This window comes from Arachis duranensis, chromosome 2, assembly GCF_000817695.3.
Source record: "Arachis duranensis cultivar V14167 chromosome 2, aradu.V14167.gnm2.J7QH, whole genome shotgun sequence".
Classification (NCBI taxonomy): domain Eukaryota; kingdom Viridiplantae; phylum Streptophyta; class Magnoliopsida; order Fabales; family Fabaceae; genus Arachis; species Arachis duranensis.
Genome location: NC_029773.3, coordinates 64,029,393 through 64,040,660, shown reverse-complemented (window position 1 = coordinate 64,040,660; position 11,268 = coordinate 64,029,393). Strand labels below are relative to the sequence as shown.

At 37.3% G+C, this 11,268-nt stretch overlaps 1 protein-coding gene across 1 annotated transcript in view; it reads right to left on the bottom strand.

Moving 5' to 3' along the window:
• Positions 1 to 2,122, bottom strand: part of LOC107474649 (DNA-directed RNA polymerase I subunit 1) — a gene marked incomplete in the record, with an annotated part of 13,468 nt that extends 11,346 nt beyond the window's left edge. The window contains 4 exon segments of the mRNA XM_052257845.1: positions 172 to 456; positions 544 to 703; positions 1,667 to 1,836; positions 1,913 to 2,122. Of these exon segments, the coding sequence (XP_052113805.1) occupies positions 172 to 456; positions 544 to 703; positions 1,667 to 1,836; positions 1,913 to 1,930 (633 nt within the window).
• Positions 2,123 to 11,268: the final 9,146 nt, after the last annotated feature.

The window sequence follows — 11,268 nt, the reverse complement described above, 5'->3', positions numbered from 1 at the left end:
CTTTTCCCTCAACCCATGTAGGCATTTACAATGTAGATATACAAAAGAAGAATGTGTGTGTAAAATCAAGCTCCGTAAATTACCAGTACTAGCATAGACAAGATATAGCATTTAAATCTTTATGATACTTTAATATCAGAAAGCAAATTTAAGAGAAATTTAAGAATTTACCTTACGGAACCATCCAAAGGTTGGTTGGCTAATTTTAGGATTAATGGAACCACACCGTTGACATTTTTTAGAAGACTTCTTCAAAAACTTCTGTACAATAGAAATTGCCTCTTCGAACTGCAGCGAGGTCCAACTTTCTCCCCGCTGTTCAGAGCTACAAGACTGGCTTTTATCATCATCATCACTTTGATACATGGATTCATCTTTATTAATTGAATCCAATCTTTTTGCCCCAATGATATCCCCTTTCATAATAAGCTCCAACTGGGAACTACATTTTTCCACCTGGCAGCAACAGAAGACCATATGAATAGTGACCAACAAATGCATAAAAATATTATAAAATCATGAGCTTATGGAGAATATATTTACCAGTTCTTTATTAGCCCTAAAATGACAGCAAGTGAAACAAGTTCTTTGTAGAATATTTGTAAGAAGACTGATCATCAAGGGGTTGTAGACAGGGGAAACAAGCTCTATATGACCAAAATGACCTGGACAAAGGTGATACAATTGACCACATGTTTTACAACTGCATCAAGGAAAAAGAGAGATCTCAATCATCCACCTCAAGAAAACTTTGGGCAATACCAATAAAATATCAAATTAAGATCTATTGATAACAGGAAATAATTGCTGCTCCAATTTGTCTCAACTCCACAGTCCACAGAGCTATATCAAAAGAACCAACTTGGCTGATTCAAAAAAGTAAGATACGAAATTTCCACCCAAATGTAAAACTGTTAGGTATCATCAACAAGAATACAAGTTTTGAAGAAGTCCTATGAAGAAAACCAAAACTTTTCAAGAATAAAATAATTTCTTGTATGCAGACTGTAGCCGAAACAATTCAAAGGTTAAAGGATAAAAAATAAACAAAAATAAACAAAGGATGAAACATGAGAAACGAAAAATTTAAAAATAAAATAAAACAAAAACTAATTAACCAAGAATGAAGCCTTCTCCAAAAAATAGGATTTGACAAGCATGGATGTCCAACAAAGCACCACCACTAAAACCTAAACCCAGCAAAGCACTACTACTACTAAGCCCTCTCCAGAATAGGATTTGACAAGCATGGATGCCCAAAAAAGCACCACCACTAAACCCTAAACCAAGAAAAGCACCTAGCACCTAGTAGTAGTAGTAATAATCATAATAATAATAATCCATCTATACCAATATATAAAGGGTAATGGAGTACTTAGGTTGGTGTACTTGGATTGTTCTCTTTGATCTCTCACTCATGTTTTCAAGTCTTTCTCTTACTAAATGAAAAAAAAAAGGAATTTTCTTCATACGTAGGATTTAAACCATGAAATTAAAGACCTTGTCAAATTGGCTAACCTCAGGGTGATTACCATTTATTTAACACATTAACAACGACATAAATAAAAATAAAGAGCATATTAACGGTCACTTCACTTCCCCCTAGTAGTAGTAGTAGTAATAATAATAATCATAATCAGAATATGCTTTATTAAAAAAAACATACGGCAATTTCTCTTCGGATGGACCCAAAGCTGGATCATATAAACCACCAGGAGCGGGGGCACCGATAGTATCAAGCAAGTTAGCGTTTGTAATCTTGACGCGGCTGTTCTTCTTCACCTCTTCATCCGTGTAGAAACTGAACACAACCTCCTCAACAGAATTCGAAGCACCCTTAAAAATAACATAGGTTAAGATTTTTAAGTGACTGACAAAAGTAGATAGAGAGAAAGAAGAGGTTGTGGAGTACCTCGATCGAGAGAACCATGGCTTGGCTTTGGTCGTTGCGTTAAGTGAAGAGAGACCAAGAGTGGAAGAGTTACGAAGGAGGTGGGAGTGAAAGTGAAACGACGACGTTTAAGTAAGCGGAATTAGTAGCAGTGTTGGAAAGAAGGAAGGGAGGGAGGCGCTGCTGCGTTTGAGAGACTTGGGAAGCAGAACCTAAACAAAAAGAAGGCGGTAAAACGGAGAGCTTAAGTATGGTACTTAGGAGTTAGGACTTAGGCTTCGGGTTCCGAATGGAGCAACCGAATACCCGACCCAAACTTATTTCAATGTTTTATTCTACCGAGCACTTCAATCTATTGGTCCGAAAACTGGTTCATCTAATTATAATAGGAAAAAAATTACTCTCTAACTTACTATTACCAAGATTTAATTATTAAAAAAAATAAGTATCGAAATGAGTAAAAAAACAATTAATTTCTATAATATTTAAGGAAAAAACCAATTTTTTTAGTAAAAAAATTAGTTTCTATAATATTTAAGGAAAAAAACCAAATCTTTTTTTATAGAAAGATAAATATATTTTTATGTTATTTTTATTCTTTTATAAATATATTTTTTAATTATCTATTGCATTTAAATTTAATCAATATTTCTTCATTTATAAAAAAAAAGTATTACTTCAAATTTAAATATAATTAATTAATTAGTGACTAAATTGATATGTTTATTTATATATTAGTTTTAAATTAATCTATATTCAATTCATCAAAACACAAATATTAAGAAACACTTGTATTTCTCCTCAGAACCCCTTTAGAACCTCTAGAATTCAAGAGTCTGATTGGTTTGTGAAAACATTTTTTATTTTTATTTTTTAAAATAATTTTTATTTTTAACTTTTCACATCTTAAAAATATAATTAGTTTGTAAAAAAATATTTTAAATATTAAAAATAATAAAAATATATTTGTTTAGTCTATTTTTTTATTTATTGATATTTTATTAATTAATTATTAATTAAACAAATTATTTTCATAATAATTTTTTTATTTTATTAAAAAAGAGACAGTCATGGTGTTTAAAAAAATAATATAAAAAAATATTTTAAAATAAAAAGTATTTAAAATTAATAATTTTTAATAAAAAATAAATTATATTAATATTAAAAGATAAAGTTAAGGTATAAGTATAAAATTAAAAGAGCATATAAAATAGGAGTATGATTCAATTTAACTTTAAAAATAGAAGGTATTTTTTAAAATAGCAGTACGGTTAAAAAAGAGAGAATTATATTGAATCAGAATAGTAGTGTTACGGTAGGTAACTGGAGATTAATGGGATGAACTTGTTAGGTTGGCCCAATCGTTTGGTGGAAGAAGCCTTCGTGCGGGGTTCACGTCTGGGAGCTTCCTTCCGACTTGTGTGTGAGAAAGAATGGGGGTGGTACCTGTAAAGATACTCCAATGCTTAAGTCAGCAAGGGTCTAATCAAGTTTTTAGAGTATGGGAACTTAGAGATACCTGAGGAGTGTTAGTGTATTTGTATTGGTGAACCCATAACCACCGTTAGAGTGGTTCCACCTTTTAAAGAAGATAACCGTCCCTTTATCTTAGGGAAGTCAAGATATGACTTCTGGAAGTGGGTTGAGAGATTTTAGGGGCAGTTACTTATTTAAATAAGTGTTATCTGCCAGCTAACCTTCGTTCCCGACTTCCTTGTGGCGGAGTCTGTGTCGAACCCGACCTCTTGCGAGGAGGTCAGTTATAGGGGAAGACAAATCTTGTGGATTGGGCCTTTTTATCTTATTTGGATCTGGGCCTTGCCATTGGGCCAGGGTATGAACAGTGTCCCTACTTGAGTCCAAGCTTTTTCGTGAGTTGGGCTCGAGTATACAACTCGGGATCGTAGTCGACGTAGTGGGAACCGACATGATTCTTCAGGAACCGACGTGATTCAAATTTCTCAACCGTCGCGTCTAATCAAACGTCGCATCTCTTCAGAGGTTTTAGCATTTACACGCGGGGAGCAATTACATTGGTAACGGCGCATCTCTTAAATGGTTGCGTCGTTTTACTGTTATACCCCTAACGTGTTTATAAATACTTTCCCTCTCTTTCCTTGTTTCGTTTCTGAAAAATTTCTTACTTGCACCCTCTGTTCGAAAGAAGAAACTCCTTTCTTTTCGAGTGCTTTGGCTGTTTGTCGCACCTATCTTCTGCGTGAAAAAGGTCAGTTCCTTTCTTTTCTCCTCTTTTTACAAAATGCTTTTACTTGCATGTTTTTGTTTGGAGGAGCGTTGACTGTAAGCTTAGTGATTCTGTTTGTTTGAGAAACTTGCCTTAGGCCCTTTAGAGACCCTGTTTTTGATTCTTTTTCTTTTTTCTTTGTAGGATTCGTCACCCTTCTTAGAAAACGATGTCTTCCCTAGAGTCTCTTTCATTATGGTTGATGGCACCGTTCTTGGGGAGAGCCCCCTGGTAGATACCGACTATATTACTGACCTGCGTACTCATCATAGAATATGTGCTATTGATGAGGATGAGCCGAAGTATAAACTAATTACCTCGGGTCCAGAAGACCGGGTTGTTTTGGGAGAGCTTCTGATGCAGACCCCATTTTTTCTTTATGTATGAAAGATTTTTTACCCGTTTGGGTGTTTTTCTTCCTTTTTCCGACTTTGAGATAGCCGTTTTATCTCATTGATGTGTTACCCCCTAGTGCACAAATTTGTGATTCGCACAACTAACCAGCAAGTGCACTGGGTCGTCCAAGTAATACCTTACGTGAGTAAGGGTCGATCCCACGGAGATTATTGGTTTGAAGCAATCAATATTTATTTTATTAATCTTAGTTAGGATGTCAACAAGGTTATTTGGATTTAACTGTAAGAAGTCAAAGTATTTAAAATTGTAAGTTGGAATTATTAGATTTGATTGGAAAGATAAACGAGAATAATAGCGTTACTTGTTGTGCAGTCGGCTAATCATCTGTCGGTTCTTAATCAGGTTGGAATAGAATCCATTGATTCTTTTGCGTCTGTCACTAACGCCCATCCCTCAGGAGTTTGAAGCATGTCACAGTCATTCAATCCCGGAATCCTACTCGGAATACCACAGACAAGGTTTAGACTTTCCGGATTCTCATGAATGCCGCCATCAATCCGGCTTATACCACGAAGATTCTGATTAAGGAATCTAAGAGATATTCATTCAATCTGATGTAGAACGGAGGTGGTTGTCAGGCACACATTCATGGATTGAGGAAGGTGATGAGTGTCACGGATCATCACCTTCTTCACAATTAAGCGCGAATAAACATCTTAGATAAGAACAAGCGTGTTTGAATGGAAAACAAAGGAATTGTATTAAATCATCGAGACGCTGCAGAGCTCCTCACCCCCAACAATGGGGTTTAGAAACTCATGCCGTCAAAAAGTATGTAATTCAGATCTGAAAATGTCATGAGGTGCAAGATAAGTCTCTAAAAGTTGTTTAAATAGTAAACTAGTAACCTAGGTTTACAGAAAATGAGTAAACAAAGATAATTGGCCCACTTGGTGTGTTTTGGGCGTTCAACTCTGGATCATGACGTTTTTCTGGCGTTTAACTCCAGACAGCAGCATGAACTTGGCGTTCAACGCCAAGTTATGTCGTCTATCTTTGTGCAAAGTATGGACTATTATATATTGCTGGAAAGCCCTAGATGTCTACTTTCCAACGCCGTTAAGAGCGCGCCAATTGGACTCCTGTAGCTCCAGAAAATTCATTTCGAGTGCAGGGAGGTCAGGATCCAACAGCATCAGCAGTCCTTTTTCAGCCTAACTCAGATTTTTGCTCAGCTCCCTCAATTTCAGCCAGAAAATACCTGAAATCACAGAAAAACACACAAGCTCATAGTAAAGTCCAGAAATATGATTTTTTGCTTAAAAACTAATAATATTCTCCTAAAAACTAACTAAAACATGCTAAAATCTACATGAAATTACCCCCAAAAAGCGTATAAAATATCCGCTCATCACAACACCAAACTTAAACTGTTGCTTGTCCTCAAGCAACTGGATGAATAAAATAGGTTCTAACAGCAATTAAGAAGTAATAATATTTTAAAGTTTTAAATGAAGCTCAGATTCTTATTAGATGAGCGGGGCTTGTAGCTTTTTGATCCTGAACAGTTTTGGCATCTCCCTGTATCTTTTGAATTTCAGAATGATTGGCATCCTTAGGAACTCAGAATTCAGATAGTATTATTGATGCTCCTAGTGTAGTATGTTGATTTTTGAACACAGTTATTTTATGAGTCTTGGCTGTAGCCCTAAGCACTTTGTTTTCCAGTATTACCACCAGATACACAAATGCCACAGACACATAACTGGGTGAACCTTTTCAGATTGTGACTTAGCTTTGCTAAAGTCCCCAGTTAGTGGTGTCCAGAGCTCTTAAGCACACTCTTTTGCCTTGGATCACGACTTTAACCACTCAGTCTCAAGCTTGTAACTTGGACCTGCATGCCACAAGCACATGGTTAGGGACAGCTTGGTTTAGCCGCTTAGACCTGGATTTTATTTCCTTGGACCCTCCTATCCATTGATGCTCAAAGCCTTGGATCCTTTTTACCCTTACCTAGGGCTCATGGCTTGTTTTTTTTTTTTTGAACTGCTTTTTCTTGCTTCAAGAATCAATTTCATGATTTTTCAGATCATCAATAATATTTTTCGTGTTTCATCATTCTTTCAAGAACCAACAATTTTAACACTTTTTCGTGTTCCTCATTCTTTCAGGAGCCAATATTCATAAAATTCAAGATAAAAATTATGCACTGTTCAAGCATTCATTCAGAGAACAAAAAGTGTTGCCACCACATATAGTTTAATTATAATTTTTATTATTAAGAACTCGAAAAATATAAATTACTTCTTTATTCTAAAAGAAAATCTACTACTTTATTCATGCCTGATGATGATGAGAAAAATAAATTATAGCTTAATTGGAAATAAAATCAAAATAGACATACTAATTATTACTACTATATATCTCCTAAGGTGAATTTCTAAAAAAAAAACGCTATCACTAAGTTAAAGCAGAAAAATTGGAACTCAACAACCTTTTGTTTTGAGGAGGGCATGCTCTTCTAATCCTTGGGGTGTTGTTCAAGGATTAATTTTTGGCGCTTCAGCTCCCTTAGATCACGCCCTTGCTCTTCCTGTTCCTTAAGCAGTTTGCAAAGCATGCTACTTTGATTATTCTGTTCTTCCTTTATTTGGTCCATAGCTTCTTGCAATTTGGAAATAGAAGCCTCAAGATGTTCCCAATATTCGAATTGAGGCAGTTCTGGGAGGACTTCTTGTGCTCTCTTCTTGGTTGGATCATCTTGTTGCTGTTGTCTGACCATTGATATTCCAGTAATGGGCTTTTCAATTAGGATATATTCTGTTATTCCCATCTTTACTCCAGCATCTTTGCAGAGCATAGAAATTAAGCTTGGATAGGCCAATCTGGCGTCCTTAGAATTCCTGTTTGCTATTTTGTATAGCTCACATGAGATCAGCTGATGGACTTCCACTTCTTTTCCCAACATGATGCAGTGAATCATTACTGCTCTTTTAACAGTAACTTCAAAACGGTTGCTGGTGGGCAATATGGAACGCCCTATGAAATCTAGCCAACCTCTGGCTATTGGTTTTAGATCTTCCCTTTTGAGTTGAACTGGGACGCCAGTCGTGCTGGTGGTCCACTTGGCTCCAGGGATGCATATATCCTCCAGAATCTTGTCCAGCCCTTTATTGACCCTCATCATTCTCCTATTAAAGGAGTCTGGGTCATCCTTCAGTTGAGGGAGCTTAAATATTTCCCTGATCTTGTCAGAGTTGGTATGAATGATCTTTCCTCTGACTAAGGTCCGATGGTCAAAGAGAGCAGCTCCAATTATTCTTTGCCTGTCTGTCTGCCATAGATTAGCATAGAACTCCTGGATCATATTTCTTCCCACTTTTGTTTCAGGATTGGCCAGAATTTCCCAATGCCTGTTTCGAATTTGCTCTTGGATCTCCGGATATTCATCTTCTTTCAGATCAAATCTGACTTCCGGGATCACTGATCTGTGACTCATTATCTTGTAGTAATGGTCTGAATGTTCTTTAGTTAAGAACTTCCCTTGATTCCAAAGTGGCTTTGGATTGCTTTCTTTCTTTCCTCTTGAGGTGGTTTGCTTTCCTTTAGGAGCCATGATCTTGAGTGAGTATGTTTTTGTGATCACGGATAAACACACCAAACTTAGAGCTTTGCTTGTCCTCAAGCAAAAGAGTAGAAAGAAGAGGGATAGGAGGAGAGCAAGTGTGGCAAGGTGATGAAGAGTGGGACGCCGAACACAATAAAAGGGGAGGGGTGGGAAATTTCGAAACTAAGAAAAGGATAAGATAGAAGATATGATTTATAAAAGATAGATATGATAAGAAAAAGATATAGTTTAAAAAGAGAAAGATATGAATCATATTTAAAAAGATAGATTTGAATTTTTAATTTTGAAAAAGATTTTTAAAGAGATAATTGAGTTTTGAAAACAAATTTTAAAAGAGTTTGATTGGATTGAAAATTAATTTGTCTTTATGGATTAAGATACATTTGATATTTTTGAAAAAGGGATTTTAGAAATTAGGATTTTTAGAACACTAATTTGATTTGAGGGATGATAATTTGAAATATGTTTATGCAAGAAATCATGAATTGAAACATAAAAAAATTAGAAAATTTGTAAAGAAAAACGAATTTTACCTCCTCCCCACCATCCGGCGTTAAATGCCCAACTGCTGCATGGTTTGGGCGATTAACGCCCAAATGTTGCTTCTCCTGGGCGTTCAACGCCCAGCTGCTGCATCTTTCTGGCGTTGAACGCCAGGAAGTCCTTTGTTACTGGGCGTTTTTCTAAACGCCCAGGATGCTGTCAATCTGGCGTTAAACGCCCAGAAGGTGCTTCTTTCTGGCGTTTAACGGACAGAAGATGCTCCTTTCTGGCGTTTAACGCCCAGAAGGCTACCCTTACTGGCGTTGAACGCCCAGTGGGTGCTTCTTTTGGGCGTTCAACGCCCAAAATGTTCCTTACTGGCTTTTTCACGCCAGTGAGCTTCCAATTTCCTTTATAACTCTGTGAATCCATCCAATTGCTATTTTACCTTGAAGATACTTTGACATATACCTGAAACAAAATCAATTAATTAATGAATACGAATAAAATTAAATTTTGTGATTGGCTGGGTTGCCTCCCAGCAAGCGCTTCTTTAATGTCATTAGCTGGACTATTACTGAGTTTTAATCAAGTCTCAGCTTTGAGCATTCTTGCTCAAAATTGCCTTCAAGATAATGCTTGACTCTTTGTCCGTTAATAATAAACTTCTTGTTAGAATCATTATCCTGAAGCTCTATGTATCCATATGGTGATACGTTTGTAATGACATATGGACCTCTCCACCGGGATTTTAATTTCCCGGGGAATAATTTGAGCCTAGAATTAAATAGCAGGACTTTCTGCCCCGGCTCAAAGACTCTGGATGACAATTTCTTATCATGCCATCTTTTCGCTTTCTCTTTGTAAATCTTTGCATTTTCGAAAGCATTGAGTCTAAATTCCTCTAGCTCATTTAACTGGAGCAATCGTTTTTCTCCGGCTAACTTGGCATCAAGGTTTAGGAATCTGGTTGCCCAATAGGCCTTGTGTTCCAGTTTCACTGGCAAGTGACATGCCTTTCCATACACAAGCTGGTATGGAGAGGTCCCTATAGGGGTCTTAAATGCTGTTCTGTATGCCCATAGAGCATCATCCAAGCTTCTTGCCCAATCCCTTCTACGGTTAATTACAGTCCGTTCCAGGATTCTTTTGAGTTCTCTATTTGAGACTTCAGCTTGCCCATTAGTTTGTGGATGATATGGAGTAGCTACCCTGTGGCTAACTCCATAATAAACCAGAGCAGCATAAAGCTGTTTATTGCAGAAATGAGTGCCCCCATCACTAATTAACACTCTAGGGATACCAAATCTGCTAAAGATGTGTTTCTGGAGGAATTTTAACACTGTTTTAGTGTCATTGGTGGGTGTTGCAATAGCCTCCACCCATTTGGATACATAATCCACAGCCACCAGAATATAGGTGTTTGAGTATGATGGTGGGAAGGGTCCCATGAAGTCAATACCCCATACATCAAACAACTCAATCTCCAAGATCCCTTGCTGAGGCATGGCATAACTGTGAGGTAGATTGCCAGATCTTTGGCAACTGTCACAATTAAGTACATACGCTCGGGAGTCTTTATAGAGAGTAGGCCAGTAGAAGCCACTTTGGAGGACTCTTGTGGCTGTTCGCTCACTTCCAAAATGTCCTCCATACTGTGATCCATGGCAGTGCCATAGGATCTTCTGTGCTTCTTCCTTAGGCACACATCTACGGATTACTCCGTCTGCACATCTCTTAAAGAGATATGGCTCATCCCAAAGATAATACTTTGCATCTGTGATCAGCTTCTTTATTTGCTGTCTACTGTACTCTTTGGGTATAAATCTTACTGCCTTGTAGTTTGCAATGTCTGCAAACCATGGCATTTCCTGGATGGCAAAGAGTTGCTCATCCGGAAAGGTTTCAGAGATCTCAGTGAGAGGGAGGGACGCCCCTTCCACTGGTTCTATTCGGAACAGGTGATCTGCTACCTGATTCTCCGTCCCTTTTCTGTCTCTTATTTCTATATCAAACTCTTCCAGAAGCAACACCCATCTTATAAGTCTGGGTTTTGAATCCTGCTTTGTGAGTAGATATTTAAGAGCAGCATGATCAGTGTACACAATCACCTTTGATCCTACTAAATAGGATCTGAATTTGTCTATGGCGTAAACCACTGCAAGTAGCTCTTTTTCTGTGGTTGTGTAATTCTTCTGAGCGTCATTTAGAACACGACTGGCATAGTAAATGACGTGCAGAAGCTTGTCATGCCTTTGTCCCAACACTGCACCAATAGCATGGTCACTGGCATCACACATTAGTTCAAATGGCAATGCCCAGTTTGGTGCAGAGATGATTGGTGTTGAGACCAATTTTGCTTTTAGGGTCTCAAATGCCTGCAGACACTCTTTATCAAAGATAAATGGCGTGTCAGCAGCTAGCAGGTTGCTTAGAGGTTTAGCGATTTTTGAAAAATCCTTTATAAACCTCCTATAGAATCCTGCATGCCCCAGGAAGCTTCTGATTGCCTTAACATTGGCAGGTGGTGGTAATTTTTCAATTACTTCAACTTTAGCTTGATCCACCTCTATTCCCTTGTTCGAGATTTTGTGCCCAAGGACAATGCCTTCAGTCACCATAAAGTGACATTTCTCCCAGTTTAAAACCAGGTTGGTCTCT